The sequence below is a fragment of the Pocillopora damicornis genome, chromosome 10 (assembly GCF_964200805.1).
Source record: "Pocillopora damicornis chromosome 10, jaPocDami1.2, whole genome shotgun sequence".
Taxonomy (NCBI): domain Eukaryota; kingdom Metazoa; phylum Cnidaria; class Anthozoa; order Scleractinia; family Pocilloporidae; genus Pocillopora; species Pocillopora damicornis.
Genome location: NC_142679.1, coordinates 11,295,050 through 11,318,262, shown reverse-complemented (window position 1 = coordinate 11,318,262; position 23,213 = coordinate 11,295,050). Strand labels below are relative to the sequence as shown.

The 23,213-nt window shown below is 38.0% G+C and overlaps 1 protein-coding gene across 4 annotated transcripts; it reads left to right on the top strand.

Moving 5' to 3' along the window:
• Positions 1-4,046: 4,046 nt before the first annotated feature.
• LOC149038902 (substance-P receptor-like) lies at positions 4,047-22,540 on the top strand. 4 transcript variants are annotated; one of them, XM_089186157.1, is made up of 5 exons: positions 4,047-4,878; positions 5,266-5,378; positions 18,949-19,053; positions 19,549-19,775; positions 19,940-22,540. In XM_089186157.1, exons 3-5 carry the CDS (start codon positions 19,014-19,016, stop codon positions 20,831-20,833), a joined length of 1,161 nt encoding a protein of 386 aa, XP_089042283.1. In that variant the 5' UTR covers positions 4,047-4,878; positions 5,266-5,378; positions 18,949-19,013; the 3' UTR covers positions 20,834-22,540. The 4 variants fall into 4 exon arrangements, with proteins under 4 accessions (XP_089042283.1, XP_089042282.1, XP_089042280.1 ...); XM_089186156.1 differs by lacking the exons at positions 4,047-4,878; positions 5,266-5,378 and adding exons at positions 11,256-11,394; positions 11,963-12,085; XM_089186154.1 differs by lacking the exons at positions 4,047-4,878; positions 5,266-5,378 and adding exons at positions 11,256-11,394; positions 11,963-12,085 and having other exon boundaries at positions 17,065-19,053.
• The last annotated feature ends 673 nt before the right edge of the window (positions 22,541-23,213 follow it).

Here is a 23,213-nt window from a genome sequence, read left to right as displayed (position 1 = left end):
TTCCATCGCCAACCCATAGCTGACGCCCGAATTGAGCACTGTGAAGCTTTTTTATGATAAAAAACGTCATTCAGAAGAGGAAAATTCTTCATCCTTATCTAGAAAATGCAGCCGACGAAAGCTGACTCTTCGCTTCTCTTTTCGTTGGCTGTGCCTTCATACGTACAAATCTATCAGATAATGACGAATTGTGATATAAATAACGATTGATTCTTTGGTGTATGAAATAAATCTAATCTAAACTCTTTTACAAACCATGGCGTTAATAATGTCGTTCGTTGTTCTTTCGTGTTTTAATGTTTCACGGTGTCAAACACCAGAAACCAAGCATGCACTCATTCCTTAATCTGCGCACAGAGTCAATGATAGTCGCTCTTTTATCATTCATTAATAATTAATCTATTTGAAAGCAACTCACTAAAAGGCTTTTAGCATGTCAAACGTGTTTCTTTCGGTAAAGTAAATTTTGTCGATATACTCTCAATTTCGTTTTACTTTTCGGAGCATTGTACACCAAATCCTTGCGCACAACACCGACAGTTTTCGTCGAAACTCAGAGTCACTCGCACACACAACGAAACAAAGTCAATACGATTTATTAGGTTGTGATTTAAGTTATTACGAGGCGAGTGCGATGGATACTTTTCTCTATCACGCAACAACCAACAGACGCCGCCTTAAAGTAAACATGTTCTTTAATGTTCGGAAACCACCTTGGCGAAATATGCTGCAATCTAACAACAATTGTTCTCTTACACTAAATTTGGATCAGCAATAATATGCTCCATACCAATACCGTACAGAATTCCTTCGCTTTCGATAATCTACAATTATTGTAATTAAGTTTCAGTTTTCTTTCACTAGACAGCCTAGACCTACATTCTCAGGTATTTGCATATAAACTCCGAGCCAGTCAGGCTGGTGATAACATTACAGAGCACCTTTTAGAGTGAACCCTCAAATAAGCACACAGGAATTACAAGGCTGTCGATACCATAGTAGATCACTCTTGACGACAATCTCTTTCATATAACAAGCTGTGACATCTCAAGGTCGACATCACTAATTTCGTTGCCAGTTACGCTAAAAGTTAGGCTGGGGAATTACTAATATCTTAGGGATTTATCCCCAGCTGAGGATCTACAAATCTGACAATCCGAACGACGTAAGTAATTATTACAAGAAACCATTGAATATTGATAATACAAAATGTTAATGCCATATATCATTGGATTATAACTACATAAGCTGCAATAAATTACGTAAATAATACAACCACATGGATATTAACGACTAACCCTGCTGAGCTACCGCTTACAACAAGCAAAGACTGTTATACGGAGGCTAGAAAAAAAATTTCTTTAAAAAGTGACCCAAAGGAAAAATCTGAGCAGGAAATCTAGCTTGTAACTAAAGAAACTCCTTCTTACAGGAACTAAATAGGAAATGGACGATTCAATGAATAAATAAACAAGGGAAGGATAAGACTCGCAAACTTAAATTTGGACCAGAAACGCGGTCTGTTCTGAGGCCAGGGTGACCTCCACTTGGAATAAGGGGCTCATGACCCCAATATTGCTACCTTTAACGCCCATGGCCTGATTCCTAAGCTCTGATGCGTCCCGAGCCAACAAAATATTGATTACGGCCTTCTTCACGAGCTCATTTGTCAGAAATAGCATTTCACTGTCTCTCTCATTAACCTACTATTCACTAAGACTACTGCCAGGAATCAGTGGCAAGTCATTCTGGTGTGAATCTAATTGAGTTCCATTCGTGGGAATTAGTAACCTATAGTGCTCGACTAAAATGATTATTACGAGCTACTAGAAAGGATTCATCGAAGCAGGTTATATAATGTAACTTTATTAGAAGGAGCACTAAAAAAACTAGATGCTCAACTATTATTGACGGGAAAACTAAAGTAGTGTTATTGATTTAATTTTTTACAAAGGTAGAAACCTATATTTGTGTTAAAGCCAGTCTACACGAGTTACTCTCAAGTTCGTCTAAAAAGCAATGGTAACTTAAAAGTATACGTTATTTATTTTGCGACGGTGATTGCTTCTTCAAGTAACAGCCAACTGCGTCAGTTTCTCCGTGTTAGAAATGAACTTTTGGCAATACATCTGCATGTTTCGTCAGAAGCGTAGCCGTATAGTGGAAAATGTTATCGAGAACATTTATACCGAAGTAACCGAAAATTTCCTCAGTTGTGTCCTCTTTTTTTATCGTTTTTTGTGAACCAACGCTCAGTTCCGCCGTGATCATCTTTATTTAAGCAGAGAGATTTCCGTCTCAAGCAATATCAACACCGTTCCTACTCAATTCTGAAGAGCACAAAAAATTTCCACTGAGTTTCATGCAACACTTGAAAAATAAAATATAAAGTTTAGGCTGTTAACTTGTCCATCAATCTTTATTGTACTCACTCTCGCTCAAAAATAAATTACAACAACGAAAATATTAAAAGTAAAAATTAGAGTACTGGCTACTTGGAATAACCATGGGGGCCAGCGGAGCCAGGCGGCCGGTTAACATTAGCCTTAAATAAAATCAAATTACAGGTTAGCAAGAAAATTGAAGCAAAATTCAAGGGAGAAGAGGAAAAACGCTATTTCCACTTCATCAATCGATTTGCGTAGAGGCTCTAAAGCCTTCTCCAACAAATTCTTGAATTCTTCTGGGAGTTCCTTGGATTGCTGAGCTAGTCGTGCGTGTAAGGGATTGCGCTGACTTCAATTTGCTCAAACCCGTATCGCACAGCTTTGTGATGAGGATTTTCCCGGCTACCAGCACATTGGTAGGTTTTCATGTCTCTGTGTAATAGAAGAAGTTTCAATTTATGCAAGTAGGTAACAGCTGACGAAACTTGCTTCCCAACATCAATCTAACTGCAGCTTTGAATCGTGAAAGTGTTAGAGCTTTCGTCATCATTGAATAGCAATTCCTCTAAACTTCGCCCCTTGATAAGTTCCGAGACCAGGTAAATAGAGTTTTTCAGATATGAAACGGCCATAATTTGCACAATATTCGGTTGGTGAACCATGCTGTGAATTCGTACTTCCATTTCCATGACTGTCTGAAGACACTTGGTGTTTCGTATTTTTAACATGCTTCACTGCAACTTCGGTTCCGACCCACACGCCCCTGTACACGACACCAAAGGAACCTCGGCCAAGCTCATCTTTCGCTGAAAGTTAATTTCTTCCTTTTCCACAACAGGCAGTGGGGTGACGTTCGCCTTGGCGCCTGTGTCGGACGAGACACGCGGAGGTGCCAAATCACTTAAATTGTAAACCAAAACTAGCTCCGACGTTGTCTTTTTTTCCCCGCAGTGCACTCGATATGGTAATCTACTTACATCATCCATGTTGGTACACAACAACAAAGAATGAAAATTGGAAGATTGATACCCAGGGTCTGGAGCCCGAAGTCTGAAGTCTGAAGAAGTCTCAATTCTGAAGTCTCAAGTCTAAATTCTGAAGAAGTCTGAATTCTGAATTCTGAAGTCTGAAGTCTGACGGAATTCTGAATTCTGAAGTCTGAAAGTCCGAAGTCCCTTCTCGGCTTTCATACATATATCATTAGACATTTTACCAAAAAAAGACGTTTATAACTTCATAACCTGACCCAATTTAAAGCCTCAAAGAACCTTATTGTGCGAAAAATCACGTAAATAATACAAATGCATGGATATTAAAATACCAGAGCTGAGCTACTGCTTACAACAACTAAATGCTGTCATACGTAGGCTAGCAAAATTTGTTTTAAAAAGTGACCAAAGGAAAAAAATGGGCAGGAAATGTAGCTTTCAATTAAAAAGAAATTCGTCTAAAATGAATAGAAAGTAAGTTTTTTTCCTAACTGTTATACTGGAGATCATTCCTAAGTAATGTAGAGGGTCATAGCCAAGTATAGTACCCGAATAACTAAAACCTCTGTGTTAGATTTAGTTCGATCAGACCGCCGAACACAATCGCACTCAGTCGAAGGATTGTTTTAAAAGAAATTCGTCTAAAATCGATTGATAATAAGTTCTTTCGTTCTGTTACGCCGGAGATCATTGAAGAGGGTCATAGCCGAGAAAAGTACTCGAATAACATTGAAATGGTTCGAATCTATCAATTTTGACTGGCGACGCGAGGAACGAATATCACTTTCAGAATTAGTCACGATCAATTAGTGAGGATATATTAAAACAAACGTTGCACAATTCTAACCCCGTTCTTGTGACACATCATCCCATCTGCAGCAGCACTTTGTCAAATTTGTATTGTCATGAAATAGCCAAGGAATCGAATTTAGTTTAATAGCGAAGCGCATATGTTTCTAACTTACCCTTGGGAAGAAGTGGATCTCTTGCCAGTCTTTCTCATTTGAAGGGGCCAAATGACATTGTCCATCTCCTACTTTTAATTTTCCGATGCTTTCCTCTTATGATTTGTTTTTCACGGTCGACGCCATTTCGAAACTGCCTTATTACGGCCGGAGTTGAACGTATTAGCTATAAGAGGGTCTCCCGGGGTCTCTGGGGTTAACCGACTTATGACAGAGGACGAAAAATAGATTTGACTACCAACAAAACGAAAAAACAAATACTTAATGCCGACAAGTAACTGACTTACCGACAATCGACATAGTCTAACATTATCACTTTTTTTTATTCAGAGAGAAGAGTATTCTAGCTTAGGCGTGAAGGAATGTCTGAATGAGGTTAATCGACCTGCGACAAAGGCGAAAAGTATAGCTGACTACCAACAAAACGCTGAAAAAAATTACCGATCAGCGACAAATAAATACTAACCGACAACCGGCACAGTCCAAAATTATCGATATTTGGATTCAGGAAAATAGGAGCAAACAGCCACATTATGGGTATGTTTTTGAAGGCAGATTTCAAAAGCTCATATGTCTCGGTTTGCACTGAAGTTGCTTTGCCTTTCTCTTTCAAAAGCTTCTGCAATTTTCTTTCAAATTTAACTGTCACAATTTTCATTGTGAAAAGGCTAAGGTATTATTGATAAATGTAGCAAATCGACTTTCGTTATAGATATCGACCCTCAATCAACCTCTCAGATTAAACAAACAAACAAAGTTTTGCGAAAGGCTTGAAGTACTTTGGCAATGAAACTCTTCATCTAAAGAATAAATAACTGAGAGGCAGCCTTACGACACGCTTCACACCGCAGAACACTGATAAAATCTGTTAGCTGCTGTTCTCGCCTCATTTTCATTGCAGAAAAATTTGTTTATCTCTTTCAGATTATCAGACGCTGATGTTCATGTCCTTTTACTTATTTTACACGACCAAATATGTCACATCACGGCTATCAAACATTTATTGGCCAACAGCAGCCAATATACCGTGGGAAAAAGTAAGATAAAATTTATTCCTTTTCCAAACAGGTGCCTTTGCATATATGTTCGTGTGTTGTTGTTGTTGTTGTTTTTTTTTAAATTCATTTATTCTTGTTGATTTAATTCGAAGCAGATGTTCATCAATAGATTGAGGATGTCGAAAGGTAAATTATTCAAACTCTTCGATCTACAGTCGACTCTCGCGCTGCGGACACCTTGCTATTACGGACACCACCCATTAGGGGACAAAAGCCAGACCCCCGGCGAAACGCACATTAAAGACTCTTGCTGTTACGAAAATCTCGCTTCGTCCAAATCCTGACTCACATAATATAAAGCGACATGACGATAAAGGAAAACAAAGAACCCATTTTTCAATTGGGTGCGAACTTGAGAATTTCCTGAAACAAATAGCAATAACTTTTAAGTTTGCGACATGTGCCCTGTGGTCCACCGTTATGTAAATTTCTTTCAGATTAGCACGCCTATTTTGAGGGTCTTTTTGGGGGATAGCTTTGACGGTTGATCAGGGTCGTAACGAGGTATATGGGATCAGGGATCAAAGGCCTAAAAAAGGGTGGGATCAGGGATCACAGCCTCGGATCCGGGATCAAAGCCCTCGGGATCGGGATCAGCGTGTTTTCCATGGGCTCAAGGATCAGGCGTCTAGATAACAACAATAATTTACGATGCGCGCCTAAACATGGATTTTTAAAGCTTTTTGAAATTTTATGACCCATTTTATACAGTATTCCTTGATATTTGGACTTATTGATTGATAGTTCACCGGAGACCAGAATCAAAGAGTACTAGTTGACTCAAACTTGACTGGTTAGGCATTGGGTCGTTAATCTGTTAATAACTTGCCAGGATTTTATTGTCTTACTCGCGCTGCATGACGTTCAATCATGTCATACAATATGCCAGGAATAGGTCATTTGAGCACGTTGGATTGCTTTCGACTAAGCACGGGCACTAAGTATACTTGGAGATTACTGGATCGTTTTTTAAAAAAGTCAATATTTCGGAAAGTTTTTTTCCATGGGGAAGCGAAAGAAGAGAAAAGATAATCACACACGTAGAAGGTAAATTGGAGTAAACGTTGATTTACGGTTTTCTTTCTGGTTCAAATCTGCAATCTTTTGGCAACATTTAATTTCATAAACTCGACATTCTAGGTCACGTTCCTGGTCGCTCAGCAGAAAAGGCGATCAACGGCATGAGCGAAGCTCAAGGCGACGTTCAACAAGCAGGTAACTTAGAATAATGAGTGTTTGTGTGTTGTTACCAATTATAAGGACTAGAGTATACATAAAATTGCTTCTAAAACGGCGAAAAGACCAGACACAAAAACCATGATGTAACAACTGATAACACATTGAAAACTGATAGCACAAATGGACTATGAGATTTCGTCGTGTTGTGGGATTTAGCGTGGACCCGAGTAGTATTTATTCTAAAGGCAATTTATATGAAAGAAAAGTTTTCTTTTGATCAAGGAAAATAATAGATGGATTAATTTGAAGGATTTTTTTTATAAAATTAATGTCATCAGTTTTAGGTTTACTGGTAAATGTTATTACAGTAACTCTTGCCTTGCGGACACCCCGCGGCTAAAATTCAGATCCCCATCTAGAGGGTCTAACATAGGTTTGGCGGGATACGGGATGAGGCGTTTTTAGCTGCCGGGATGCGGGATGAAAGGAAATTTTAAGGCGGGATGCGGGATAGCGTGGAAGCGGGAAGTTGCTTATTTTTCTGGCGGGACGCGGGAATTTTTTATTATTTCCGGCGGGAAACGGGATTAAGGATGAGAAATTTATAAAAAGATCTATAAATTTCTGGTCTTTATCTGCAAGTCAATTTGCGGGCCGACATGCGACAGGAGGCGAGCGTGGCCTAGTGGTTAGGGCGCTGCACTTGTAAGCCGGAGGTCCCGGGTTCAAGTCCTCCTCCCTACCACTGGATGGATTTGTCTTCGGTGGCCCCGAATTCAACTCCTGCACGCTTTGTAAATAGCCAACTGGTCTGCCTCCTACCAGTTGGGGTTTTTAACGAGTTTCTGTTCATTTACGATATTTGTTTCCTTATTTACAGTGTCCCCAATTAGCACAGCAGTGCTAAATACACTGACACTTAAATAAAGTTATTATTATTATTATTATTATTATTATTATTATTATCCCTCTAAAAACGTGCGCCGGGTTTGTAAAACAATAGAGATTTTAAAAGGTTAGTCACGTTTTCTCCCGATATAAACAATCAGCAACACCACACCTTTGACAAGAAGACCATTTTCAAAATATCGCAGTTTGACTTTGACATTCAGCAGAAGCGTTACAAAGCCCAACTGGAGATTTATTTTGTGGTAAACCAGGGTCAACCGCTTTGCATTTATGACGCTCCGGAAGGGCTCCTGATCTCGATGCACAACCAAGGAATTGAATGTCTTTCTCGTGAAGAGGCCTCTGTCGAACTAACCAGTGTTGTTAAAAAGGACCCGTCAGTTATCCTTGGCATTACTAAAACAGCACAAAAGCTCGTCTTCTCTGATTCTCATGACCATTCAGTTAACTTTTGTATTGATGGCAAGGTAATTCACTCACTGGGAGGAAGCCAGCTGGGGATGCAAGACGGCTTTACAGTTAGGTTTCACTCGCCATCAGCGCTTGTGTCATATGGAGAATCTATATTTGTCTGTGACACCAGCAATCAAGCTGTCAGACTAATTTCAAGCTTAAAAAGCTATAAACATCTTTGAGAGAAATTGGGGCTATTTATTGAACTCTTCCAACTTGAAGAAGAACTATCAAGGAAGCCAAGTTTCCAACCAAGTTTGGAAGACGGGTTGATTATTCTCAAAGAAGCGGCGGATTTCATGAAAGACGTAGAGAGGCAGGCGTATTTTCGAACAGGTCGAAGATGTCCCCAGGGTCCTGATCTAGCATTGTCAAAACCTACGAGGGACGCTTTTAAAATGCTTCATTCGTCATTTGAGAAAACGAATTCGTTCTTCTCTGAGAACGATTTGCAGCATATTGCAAAGGATATATGCTTTCCAAGTTTCACGACACTACATGTGGAACATTTCTTTGCGGGAATGAGAACCCCAAGTCGTCCAACGCCAGACATGCATGATTACGGCAGCCGCAGACCAAGCTGTATTGTTGAATCCGTACAGAAGGTGTATCACTCTTCCTTTTCAGTGTATACGGGACCCCAAAGCCACTACACCGAACGAACAATAAACAAGAGGGAGCCTGAGTGGCTTTATGATCGTGCAAAGCTTAGCGAAGAACATTTTAGGCAAGAAGATAGTGTTAAGGAGAAGGATGTTTTGCGTGAAGAATCAAGGGAACTTGGTAGATTTTTTAGGATGTAAATAGTCACGGTGGGGTGGATGGTGGGGCGACTGTAGCTTTCGTATCTGAAGTAAAGAAATGTCACCGTTTTTTCCTTTACATTGCTTAAAACTGGCGAAAGATATATTCAATTAGAGGCTCACTGTGCGATACAAAAGTACTGAGAGCATGTGTAACCGGTATTAACGTCCGAAGCCTACCACGCCGTTGAATTATGTAGAAGACTTTCGTCATTTGCTCGATTGTTTAATGTGCGGGTAATTAAATTTCGCGCTGCGTGAATGAGATTTTGTTCCTGATGTGCACAAAAAGGTTCATATTCTCCTTCCTCTAGCTTATGATTCGCGCGTCGTTAATTCATGTAGTTTTACTGGTATCTTTCTCTTTCCGTATTTCAATTCAACGAAAGGAGTTAAAAAAAACAATGGCGAGTGGAAATAGTCGCACACGCTCGTCAATTTCTCCCATTCGACTCGACTGTTCAATCCGAGGATATTTAAATTTCGCGCTTCGTAAGCAAGAAAAACTGAATAATCTCCTTCCACAATTTTTTTGTGTTTACACAAACCGACATCAAATTGATACCTATTCATCCTTTTGTGTGATAGCAGGAGGTGAGATTTTTTTCGCATAGTCATGTTCTGCTAGTTTCTTCCTTTTTTTTTTTTTGCTCAACAGGTTACGTCTAGATATATGAAAATTCATATATTTGCACTGCGGTGGAGAGATGAAAATGAGAGATGAGATGTAAATAGGACCTGAAAAAAATTCTACTACTACTACTCGTTTCAGTAGTGTTCTTAGCTGCGAGGATATCTTAATTTCATCTCTCCACCGCAGTGCAAATATATGAATTTTCATATATCTAAAATCTTCATTCACTTGGATGTTTATTTGGACCCAATTCATTGACCAGCTCCCAGTTGGCTTGTTAGCTCAATTGGTAGAGCGCTGCACCGGTATCGCAGAGGTCATGGGTTCAATCCCATACGGGCCTGAATTTTTTTCAGGTCCTATTTACAACTACTCGTTTCAGTAGTGTTCTTAGCTGCGAGGATCTCTTAATTTCAGGTTACGTCTATTCAATCACATCACTGATGCTGTCAGATTAATCTACCAAATTTTAGGGCAATCCAATTTCGCGCTGCGAAAGTTATCCTATTTTCTTAGTTTGCATAAAGCGCTGCGCAATCGCCTCTCATAATTTGCTTACCGTAGCGTAAATGCATAAGCCCAGCAAAAACTTAACACGCGAAAAAAATCACACCCCTTGATTCGTTAAATGCCGCCTCGGTTGATTGAGAACAAACATAAAGTCCTAAGGTCCGCTTTCTACAAAGGGAATATTTGGGAAAACTGTTGATAGCTTTATAATTTTCATAAAGACTGTTTGAATCCGTCGTAAAACTATGTAAGCTCAAGCAAGACCTGCTTTTTTTTTTCTCCGAAAGAGAATATAGAACAAACGAAAAACAAAAAATTCGTAACTTCTCCATTGTGAGACTTGTGAGTAAAATATCACACTCTCGTCTTGCCGCGCGTTTGACTGAAAACGAGAATAACTCAAAATAGATGTCCTCTCAAAAACTAGAGATAATTTCCTCGATCAGTACATCTTGTGTCATCAACATCGTTGCAAGAATTCTGTGCTTTTGTAAAACAGGAATCCTCTTCTTGGGTCGACTTGTTGGTTCCAGAAAGTAAGTGCTTCGCTAGAAAACAGCTGTGCGTCAGCGCCTGCCCTCTACGAAAATTTGGAGAAGCTGTTGACAGCTCCTTACTTTTAACAAAGATTGTTAAAATCCGCTGTAAAAATCTGATAGTTTTTAATGAGAGAGACTTACTTTTGAACAGGACCTGCTTTTTTTGCAAAAGATAAATAAAAAAACTCGCACCTTCTTCATTGTGAGACTTGTGAGAGAAAAAATATCACACCCTCATCTTGCAACGCGTTTGATTGAAAACGAAAATAACTCAAATACATGCTCTCGCAAAAACTAGAAATCATTGCTTTGATCAGTATATCTTGTATCATCAACATAGTTACATGAATTCGGCGCCTTTGCAAAGAAGGATCCTCGTGTCAGGTAAACATGCTGATTCTAAAAACGATGAGCGCCTCGTTTGAAAACAGCTGTGCGCCAGAAACAAGGTTTTTAATGAAGAAAAAGTTTTTTGAAGAAAAGAAGAAAGGAGATTTGAATGGAGCATTTTGATGAAAGGAAAAATAACCCAACGTCCGTCATCGCAGACGGACGCAAACATTCCCTTTACAATCGCACTAAACAACCCTAGAACGTATGTCTCACAATGAAAACTTTATTAATAGATTGGTTGGAGTGACATAGTCCTCAAAATTTCAAGCCTAGCAAGTGCAGCTTATGGTCACGGCCATTTCAGCCCATTTTTTAGCGAAAACACAATGATTTTACTGCCTCTACACTAAGGAGAGAAGTTTCTATATCTGTATCTCACCTGCCCTGGTGTGTGCTTGGTCTACCACAGCGTGGAGCCCAAACAGGAAGTGGGAAGTTCATTTCTAATATTAATTTTCATCTTGGCTTGAAACCAACAGTTTCTATCGTAACCATAGCTACCAGACTAATAAAAGAAAACGCGTTTGGCTAAATAAGTCTAGTGTTGGGCACCAAAGAACGTTGGATCTTGAAAGGTAGGAGATGACTGTACTTAATGCATGATAAACTTGAGTTTGACTTTCACCCCATGATAAGATTTGATATTCAACCTTAACTCCTATTTCTGTGTAGTTGAAATAAAACGAAAATGAAATTTACCGAGTTTCCAAATGTGGGTATCACAAACACTTGGCGAGAAAATATCTCCAGCTGCTTGAAAGAAACAAGGTCATTATCCTTAAATTTTATTTTCTTGAACAAAACATTTACTATGTTAAATAATAGGGAGTTTTTAATCCAAAAGGTTTTGGTTTAAAAACGTACAACTTAACGTCTAAGTATCTGCTTTTCCTAGCGTTTTTCGCCGTCAATTGGACCTAAAAGAATTAATCGAAATTTTTACAATGTTGGTCAAAGGACTAATTTCGGTGTCTAATACGTATGTTAACATGTGAAGATATTCCTAAGAGACCCACATCTCTCCATCGAGCGAAGCGGATAACATCCATTTGCGCCATTTGCATTAATTTCCACATGGAACTGACAGCTGCAAGCATTTTTTTAAAATTTATTTTCATAAAAAGATTTTGTTCATAACGACAGGTCGATTTGGGAAGCTTAATCCATTGCTTGGAGCTAGCGATCAACTTAAAACTTGTGTCATACGCGCGTGGTATAAACAGAAAACCTGGACTGCATTGTTGACTAACTTCACTTTTGGAAAAGGTGAGTCGCAGACGGCGAATCATTTTTTTATCCTTCGATTCACTTATGAGTACAACTTCATTTATATATCTCTCCTATTCTATTTTACTGATACAAAAAGAATTAAAGTTACAACAACTAGCAAAGACTAAGTCAAAATCCGACATTCAACATCTACCCATGATTGGAACTCATTTTTGAAAAATTAAAGGGTATTTAACGAAAGTTTTTTTAGCGTTTCTTATTCAGAAAATTGGATTTTAGATGCAAAATGACTAAAAACTTCGGCAAATACGAATTACTTCATTTAAAATAGTTACATTCCCATCTCTCCATTCTCAATAACATTTAAGCATGACACTATGTCATGTTCAATTTTCCCGCGTTTTATTAGGTGGAAATTTGATCTTTCTGCATCGTACGGAAGCACATTTTAACCGCTCTCAATCATATCTGAAAAATTATTTTTACAAGAGAACAGTACTGACATATGGCAAAGAATAGTTGCAATTTTTTGTTGTATATTCGTCCATAAACATAGCTTATCTATCAAAAGTTAAAATCGCGTATTGTGCAAGTCTAAGAGAAAGTTATTAGCACAAACATGTTCAATGATTAGTTTAAAGGTATTCACCTCAATAGAAGGTGGCATCTGTCGACCGTTAAATTGCCGATTATTTCGATATTTCTGGTTTGGGAAATATAGAGTTTGACATTTTTTAATCTAAGTTTTCTATTTCCGGGAAAAAGTCGAATTGTCCAATGTATACTGAATTTATTCATACATCATCCCATGTATGAATCTGTTGCGTTTTGCCAGAAAAAAGATGGCTTGTCTCAATTGAAATTAGCATAGATTTCCTCTTTCTATGATAATCGGTCTAAATAACCAAAGGCGATCGTGTAAACTCAAGTAGGAAAAATCTGAATTTTCAAGGACTTGTATAATGAAGGAAGAGAAAAAGGTTTATAAAGAAGAATAAAGTTTTTTTTATGACTTATCGATCATGAAATAGAAAAGGAACTTGAGAAAAATTGGCGTATAGCTTTAATTAATGGCTTTTGTTCTCTTCCCTAAAATAATATCGAAAATGCTCTCTACAAAAGACAAGTGATGCTCGATGCTACCAATTTTTGTTCTTGTTTCAACTTTTTTTTTTTTTTTTTTACCGTTTTTGGGAGGGAGAGGGCTGGAGCTATTTATCTAGGGCCTTTTTATACAAAAAGTTAGGAATTTAAAACATAACAGCGGTAACAGCGACATCAACAAAAACAATTAAAAACTTTACTCAAATTTGTCTTGTCCCAAGCATTTTATATATTAACCTCCTTTATCTCAGCTGAAATCATGAGGAAATATCTGAGCGCGGAATTGAGACATAAAATTATCCTAAATTCCTGTTATCAGATAGGCAAAAATCCGCAAATGAAGGCAGTATTAATTTTCCTCCATTTTCCCTGGGCTGGTTAAGTTACGCGGAAATTATAATTTTTCTTTTTTTTTCTTTTTTTTTTTTTTACAAGACAGCACACCAAAAGTATAGGTTATAAGGAAAAAAGGATCTAGCAACCGTTTCCTCATAGACTCCTGTCCTTAAAAAGACCGTAAAAAATTAAATAGAGGCAATGCATAATTCAAGGCACGAATAAAATTTATTGGATGTCTTACCACCTTGATGTACTACGAGCCTGCTGCTTAATGTTCCTACATGATTTTAAAAACCTAAATGCTGTAATGTTTTCGTGATGGCTAAAAAATTCCAAGGATTCTGTTATCGATTATAAAACGACGATGTAATGCCACTTTCTGAGAGGCCTTGAGTTGTTTTCCTTCATCGGAAGCAGTATTGCTATGGTTGTCAGCGTTTAACTTCCCGAACTGATTATTTCATGAATGCTTTATAAAAACCATGCAAATCCTAATTTACCCTTCGTTAAGTGTAAGATGAAAAGTTCAGGATGAAGACAAGTTTCACCACAATATTCTGTATTTCTAGTCTTGTATTTCCTTGATTGTTAATTCCATATTATACATATGCACGTACTTACTTCGTTTCAAGGCGCCAATAAAACACATTTAACGAAAGATGAGTCGTAATCGATAGAAAATAAGTCCACAGGAGCTTTACTCGAACAGTTTGGTCTCTACGTAATAGCAAAAAATAGCACGATTTAATTTATCGCCTGCCTAAATAAAGTACTCTCTACGTCGTTGAAAACGCGAATGAGACCAGTCGACAGTTAAAAGACAACTATCTGATAACAACTCGAATGGTAAACAGGGCCTTAAAAGCGACGCTGAATAAGTTCCCTGAAAAATGCAAGCCTCTTTAACTTAGGCAAAACCCCATCTCTTGAAGCTTTTTTTGAAACAATTTCACTCTTCTTTACTGGAACTTTTTCTTGAATTTATGTTCAGTTCTTCGCCTCAGATACAAAACAAATAGGTAAAGACTGTTGAAAAAAGTTCTTTCATGCATAAGTTCTAAAGATTGTTTGACAGTTTTCAAATTAAACCATCCGTGCATTAAGATTAATACAATTGCATATGTAAGCAATAGAAACTTAATGACTAGAAATGTGAATCACACAATTTTTCCGACATTTTACTTAGCTGTTTTTCAGTGGCATATCACACCTAATGAGAACTTAAACAATTTCAAGTGTAACTTGAATTCAAAATTCGAGCAACTTGCGCCGAAGAATTAGACAAGCTGGAAAAATATAGGAGATGATTTATTAATGAAGTCATTTGGTGTCTTATAGAAAGACATAAACAGCTTCTTGTATCTGTCTTGTCTGTCATCTTGAACAAAACATTTACTATGTTAAATAATGGGGGAAAATGTACTGTTTATTCTGGTAAAAGTGCGCCTAAAATATGTTTTAAAACTCCTACGGAGTGCGTGAGGCCGGCTAAATGTTTCATCGTGCACAAATTGTCGGGATGATTTTATCATGAGGACGGAAAACGTTGTGCTTTTTGTCTAACTTGTGGTGACAAAGCCGTAGGAAGAAAAATGAACGATTTTACAAGAATAGCAACTTTTCAAATAATTTCGAGCCATTATTACGTGTTGATTTAACGTTGCGTGAGACAAGACAGACGACGATTCAATAAGCTATGAGTAATATGAAAAGGACGTAAGCAAATTTCAAGATAGTGTGTATGGCGAAAAAAAAAATAGTCATAAATTTACATTTATTTGAACTACAATGTCGACGACTCATTAAAAACTGTCATGTTAAAAATATTTATCAACAAATTTTTAGTATTTGGCATATCAGCGTAAATTTACATCGCATTTTGTTTAATCTGTTTGTCCTCATTGTCAACTTAAATTTGTATTGTAGCTCTGAAGCCCTTGAGGTTTGAGCAGATCGTTTGTATTGCGTTTTCTTGACGTCCGTGAATTATGGTCATCGTGGCTTTCGTGCAAGGTGGAGCTGTACAAATATTCATAGTAAATTCCGACACGAATCGTCAGTATTTGCTCAAAGACTTCCTCGAGGCTAGAGCAAGTTTTCAAACTAAAATTACGTGACAGGTTGATGAAAGTCCTTTTTAAATTAGAGAACTAACTTTCAAAACCGCAAACAAGTGCAACATTTCCTAAAGCAAAAAGGAAAAAACTCAATTGAAATCCTATCGTGATAATTTAACGTTGAGGCGCTTTGAAAATACTAGACAAAATTAAAAACAGGTGGTAATTAAGTATTAACAACTGAGTTGAAAATGTAAATTGGCCACCGTAAAGAGTAAAAAAGCTGACGTTTCGAGTGTTAGCCCTTCTTCGCCACATCTTAAAGCGATGAAAAAATCACACCTTCGTTGGATGCCACGCCCAAGGTAAAAGACAAAAGGAACAAATAAAAAGTGATAACAAACGCGCTCTGCCAAAACCTCGAAAAACTTGCTTTTAGCAGTATTTCATTCTAAAAACATTTCTAGAATTCAGTTTTGACAGTTTTTAGAAAATTCTTGTACGAGCAAGATCTGCTTTTCCTTTTTTTAAAAGTAGAACGGTCACTTCAACTTCAAGCAGTCTCAAAGTACCTAAATGAAGGAATCCTCCATTAGAAATCCTTGTTGGTTCCAGAAAGTCAGCATCTCATTAGAAAACAGCTGTGCGCCAGCGCCTGCTCTCTGCGAAAAATTTGGAGAAGCTGTTGACAGCTCCTTACTTTTAACAAAGATTGTTAAAATCCGCTGTAAAACTGGTAGTAATGTAATGAGAGAGACTTACTTAAATGATAAATAAAAAAACTCGCACCTTCTTCATTGTGAGACTTGTGAGAGAAAAAATATCACACCCTCATCTTGCAACGCGTTTGATTGAAAACGAAAATAACTCAAATACATGCTCTCGCAAAAACTAGAAATCATTGCTTTGATCAGTATATCTTGTATCATCAACATAGTTACACGAATTCGGCGCCTTTGCAAAGAAGGATCCTCGTGTTAGGTAAACATGCTGGTTCTAAAAACGATGAATGCCTCGTTTGAAAACAGCTGTGCGCCAGAAACAAGGTCTTCAATCGCCTCGAGGCTCTCCACAGAAAACCGTCACTTTCGATTGCATTTAACATCCGTAGTAAGACCAAAAAATATATTTGTACGTTGAAAAAACTGACTGGTAAAAACCAGGCGACTTGACTTACATATAGAGAGAGGTGGTTTAAATGAGTCACTGCAATACGGATAAATTTAATTATTTCTGAATTTGCGAACCTTTGGCTCAATGCGCCAAACGAGGGTCAAGTCTACCCCTGGGTACACCGATGGAGATTGATTTTACTAGTTCATATTTACACCACCCACTCCCCCAGTGCAGCAAAATTGCCACTCCGATAATTTTCTCGATCAGTTACAAGCTTTTCCGCCTCCCTTCGGCCAAAGTCCCTCAGGACTACCAATTACTCAGGACTTTTGTTTGGAAAAGTTGACCCGGAACAATGGGCCATTTCTTGATACGAAGATGCACTATTATACACTGTAGGCAATGAAGACAACAACAACCCACCTCAGTGTATTTTAGATATTGTAACGGTGGTTCAGGATGGTGAGAAATTCATTCTATGCCGAAACGAGGAGCAACGCCTAAAAAACTTGGCTAACGGCTCTGACGAGGCTGATTATGATAGCAGTAGTGAGGACGACAGTGATGGCGACAAAAGTGAAGACGATGATGACCAACCGACTCGTTTCGAAGCTGGACGCAGTAGATCTGGCAGGAGGGTGACACGATTTGTGCTTTAACAAGCTCAGAACAATTCCGGGGCCTTTCCTGAGTCAAATTTTCACACACGTTGTACATTTTCTCGATAGATATTTTTCAATAGATTTTTTTCAGATGTCTAGAAAACGGATTTACAAATAGCACAGATACTGCAAATAGATGATAACAAAAACTTGTATCATAAACTGACTAGGTCGCATGCTCATGAAATTTTAAAGTTTATAGCATCACCAAACGGTTTTTCTTTTTCAAACGAATGTCGAGGAAGGTCGCTGCGATAAATACGTTTTATTCTAATTTTGGTCGCAGAAAGTTTATTAAAGTTTATGAGGCTAATATCAACGTCAATTTCAAGCAGTCTGCTTTTTCAAGCGGATAGATTCGAAAGTTATCAGATTTTTAGGAAAAATTTGTTTCCTCGTGTTTCCCGTATAAAACGTTTAGAATTTGTATAGTATTGCACTAGTTAGTGTGTTTTGAATTAAGTGAAGTTCACCTGATAGTTAAATTTGAGAAAAATCATGATTGTTAACACGTGTCAACGAAGTGACGGATCCTTCAACGATGATTGCCAAAGGTAATATTCTACAATGATAAAAACGAACAAAAGAAGTGGTAGGACTCTAATACTTTGGATCATCATAATTTAGTGAAAGAAATGTGAAGTAGCTCATTTTTATTTTAGTCTAATGTCGCATTGGCGAATTGGTAAAAAATGATTACCAGACAAAGTGATGGATAGAAAATACACTGGGTTTAACAAAATTTTGTGGGATCAGGGATCAAAATTTTCATCACTTTTGGGATCAGGGATTAAAAATTTGCGTAAAAATACGGAATCAGCGACGAAAAAATATACCTCGTTACGACCCTGGGTTGATGGTTAATTTTTTTCAGTGGATTTTTACAGTTGACAGTTAATTTTTAACGCCTCTGACGGTTGACGGTTAAATTTCAGAGCCTTTGATGGTTGACAATTATAAAAAGATGATTTCCCTGAATGTTAAATTAGCATCTTGCGCACCTTTAGGATTTCCTTTCTTTAAAATGTTTCGTAAGAATCTCGCACACTTCTAGGATTCTCATTCATTCGATTGGAATTTTAGTGTTTCCCCTACTTTTAGCACTTTTAGCACGGGTTAACGATAAAAACGCCGTTGATCTCCAAGGAATCACTAATATGCTGGCAAAAACTCCCATTGAGGAGTTGAACAATAAAATCTATCGGCAGATTTCATGACACTCGAAATGATCTGAGCGGGATCTCAGTTCTTGTCGAAAGGCAGTAGTTGTGCGTAGTTCAGTGTACAAAGACAAGTATTGACTTATTAGCTTATTTATTAAAATGTTTTCAAACTGCCGGTTTTATAGGAGAAAATGACGGTGAGAGTGATGGGCTCCTAAAACAGATAGGATTGTTTTCTTTACTCTACGGTTCTATGAAAAGATGTAAAGACCAAAAGTGTTCGTCAATGAATCAAAAAACAGTTGGGAACAATTCACAATATTTTGCTGAGTGCGAAGAACGAGAACCACCTAATCGCTGCGTAACTGATTTTGAGGTTAAAGAAATATGCTTCACTTTGGACCGTTAATTCATTATGAAAATTATCTTTGTGGATTAATTTGTAACATTACTCTCAGCTTTGTTTCAGGTTTAAACCACAGTAAAACGACGCTTAAAGCTTTCGATCACTCAGTGAGTGGCAATGAGTGGCATGGTGGCAGTAAATAATTCTTCTATTGCAGGTACGTTTTCATGTCTTATTAGTCTGAAGATATTTGTTTTGGCACGTTTTGGATAAACAAGAATTCTTAATGTTACCATGGTTGCCTCTGCGTGAGTTGAAGTCAACAGAAGTGACGTGTTTTTGCGACACGTGCGCAAAGCCATCTGGTACAAACCACATGGTATTAGTAGGGCATTCAGATAAGTAGGCGTGAGTTATACGAAGCGCCTCACCCGAGCAAAGAGTCATCCAAGTAAGAAATCACAGATGCCTGTCTGCCCTCACGCGCTGCTACTGAGGAACTCTCTTACATCGGATGAGAGGTTTTCTCCTACAATTGGGCAAAAGGGGGGAGGAAACTGGGGAAGGATCTATTTCCGCTTTCCTCTTTTATTGGACAGCGTCATTATTTAGGATTGGCTAGGGTTAAGTTAGCTTCTTATCACATTATCTGTCATAATAATATAGGAAATCTCAAAATAAAAGGCGATGTATTCCCCTTTTCTTTCCTCAGGTGTGGCAAACTTAAATTCATCAGTTGTCAACAATTACTTTCCTGCGAGCGGTGCTGTATGGATAACTATGGCATATGTGGTTATCTTCGTCTTCGGCTTCTTTGGTAACATCTGTATCATTTACATTGTGGTTTCTCGTGAACAGATGAGGACTAAATTCAATTTCTTAATTGTAAATATGGCAGTTGGAGATCTACTTGTTTCTCTCTTTGTTATGCCGTTCGAGGTGAGTAACAATTTTTCAATTGTTATGGGTTAATTCATTGTTTAGTTTCGTTATGCAAAACGTTCTCACTCACTCCCAGTAGTATAACACATTTTTTATTTCCCACGCTATTAGGTCGTGTTGTCAATGGAATACCTATCTTTAGTACCTCCCTGTCTTTGTAGGTGAAATATCTTTACATTGGCCTGGCATGGATTCCAGGGGCAATGGGAAAAGTCACGTGCAAGCTTGTTGGGTTCCTGGGGATCTTGTCAGTCGCTGTCAGCATCATAACACTTGTCTTCATTACAGTGGATCGTTACTTCGCCATTCTTCATCCACTTCGAGATATACGTTTCATTCGAAACACAAAACTAGTCACTTCTGTGATATGGATCTCGTCTTCCCTGTTTTTCTTGCTGTATCTCTTGCTTTATGACGTTGTAAAGAGTGCTGACGGCTTTCAATGGAAATGCGGAATGGTTTGGAATTTATTTTCCTCAGACATAAGTGTCCAGGTTTCTATCGCCAGAGCCTATTTCATGACCATGTTCTTGATACTGTATTTGGTTCCTCTTGTTGTCATAGCATGGGTTCATATTCTTATTGGTCGACATGTTTGTTCACGCCAGATCCCAGGGGAGCCGACAGCCCATCAGCGACATCAAAATGAACTGTCCAAGCGCAAGGTACTACGCATGATCATCATCGTGGTGGTGACGTTTGCGCTGTGTTGGTTGCCAGCTCACATCCAGCATTTACTGTTTTCCTATTTTACCAACACTTATAGAGCTTTGCTCAAAGTTAAACATCTGGAATCCAGTTTATATTTTCTAGCACACGCCAATAGTGCCATAAATCCTTGTTTGTTTATTGGTTTAAACCAAAGATTCAACAATGAGTTCAGGGGAATTCTCAGATGTCTTTTTTGCCGAAATCCCGTTCCCACGAGAAGAAGCATTGGCACAGAGCCACCCGTTGTTCTAACTCGCATACGAAAGACTGTACGTCAATGTGGTAACACTGTTATCCCTCTTCGCAATCAACAGCGTCCACGGTCTCAGAGCTGTATGTTTTGAATCTTCAATTTTTTGCCACGAGTTAGATAATACGATAAAAACCTATCAAAACCATTAAGATTGATATTTTAGAAATTTAACCATCTGTTCTCAGTAGTGCTTGTATTGTTCTATAAACGAAAGAAAAAGCGTCATATCTGATAAGCCAAACTAGGGAAAAAATTGCATAGAAAAATTTCATAATATATGCGAAAAGCTTCATTTACTTGGTAGGACGTTAGACCACGTTCGACCAGTGTGCTTTGCGCGCAGTTGTTCTTGTTATTATACGGGAACTCATTACTGTTTCTCAGAAACAGTGCTTACTAAAGTGGCCGTAGTGTTTGTCAGTATTTCCATGCTAAAAATAGAACAAGGTATTATCAACCAAAGCACAACTAAACCGCCAGTTTGGAAGAGGTATAATGACTACGTTTCTGTCTGTGGAAAGCAACCAAAGACTTTGACTGTGTCACAATAAAATTTATTTGATCCTCCCCTCCCTCTACGGCCCTGTAGTATTCTACTGATTCCCCCTCGTTGTCAGTCAATCAACGATAGTCTCCCCTTTATGCTTTGTTAGCAACCACCGATATCCCCTGTGTTCCCCTAGAAATCCACGTGATCCCCCCAAGTCCTCCAACTCCCCTCCCCCTTCGTTTTTGAGAATGTATGAAATGAATCTAATCTAATCTTATTTTATAAACCACTGCGTGAATGATGTCGTAGTTCTTTCGTGTTTTAATGTTACAAGGTGTCAAACACTGAAAATCAAGCTTGTACTCATTCCTTAATCTGCGAACAAAGTCAATGATAGTGCTAAACGATAATCAAAGTGCTCTGTGAGCAAACTCGTGAATTGACACATGATTTTTCAGATTATGTTTAATGTTATCTGGTTTAGGGAATTTTGTGGTTGATTGTCATATCTAGAGTACGAGCAGTAGTTCAGTGTTCGCTAATGTAGCAAAGAAACAAAGTAACGTTGGGATAAGAAGGCATTACAATTGAAATGATCATGCTATTACATTTGACAAGGTGGATGATGTCATGTGTTTTAAACGTCTATCATTTTTGTTTCTGGTTCAAAAGAAAAGGTTGGAAGTAAATGTGGGTGAAAAGTGAAATTTACTGTCTTTCGTTGTAAATATTAGAAAATCAAGGCAATACTGTCTTAATGAAAACATTAACGATTCCCTCTTTATCAAATGAGACAAACGGGAACGAGTTTTGAGTGATATAACTAAGCCAAGCCTGCCACCGTCATTTTGGATCTCCGCCTGGGTAGATTTAGGTCACGTGCTAGGCAACGTATGATCAATAACAAGATAGAATTTCATTTCAGGCCTATTTATCAATTTTGTGGTGTGTAACTTTCGCATTTTAGTACGTTGTTTGTATGTTGAATCTTCAAATTGTCTTGAAACTTAAAAGAAAATTGTTCTTTAAAAATTCACTGAAAATCGGTAGCTAAAATTGTTTGTTTAGGTGTTATCTGATTTTCGTGTTAACTTGTTATTTCGTCAGTCGCCGGCATCTTTTGTTGCTTCTCACAGGAAAAACACACGCGACGAAACGTAATGATCAATTTTGTCCTCAATCTCACGCTATAACAGAAAAAGCTTTTGAACATCTGTAAACTCCGAGCGCTTCGCAGTAAGTGATATTTTCAATGAATCTTCGGATTGTTTTCAAGTTCAAGGACTGTAAATTACAATTTTATGAAAAACGAAGGTTGTTCTGTTATTTCAGTGTGAATCCTTGCATGCCTGCCAGTCGCTGGCGCCGCTTGTTGAAACTAAAACGAAAAAAAAAACTCTTTTAAGATTATCATTGGCTTCTTTTTCACCCCACCACTATTCATAGCAACAAAGGTCGCCATTTCGTCTGTTTATTGCTCGCCAAAAACTATAAAATGCACTCAAAAGCCTAAAATCTAAAAAAAGTTTACAGGAATCGACCAATCGAGCGAGCGAGCGAGCGAGCGAATGCTATTCCCCACGTCGTATCTATAACTCGCTCTTGCGCATGCGCGCAATTCACGAGTTAAAAATGGGACTTTATTTAATCTGAAATATCGTAAGGGTTTCCTTATATTGGTGTCGGGAAAAGGAGTGGAAATATTATATTACTTTAAACCATTCCTGCAGGGGATCATAAAAAGGCAGGTTGATTACTTCTTATTCCTTTTGGAAGCCTTATCTTAAAGGTAGAGTTTGGTTACGTTTTCCTCGTTATGATAGTGAAGTTGACATAGAAACAGTTGCTCAGTTTCTACGGTTGTTAGAACTTGTGATAGTGTTTTGGGAAAGCTATGTTATTAATTAAGTTAATTTGTTAGTTCAGGAAGAGTGAATCTCTCTGGTAAAAGGTCACGTTCGACACCTCTCGTTCTTAAAGG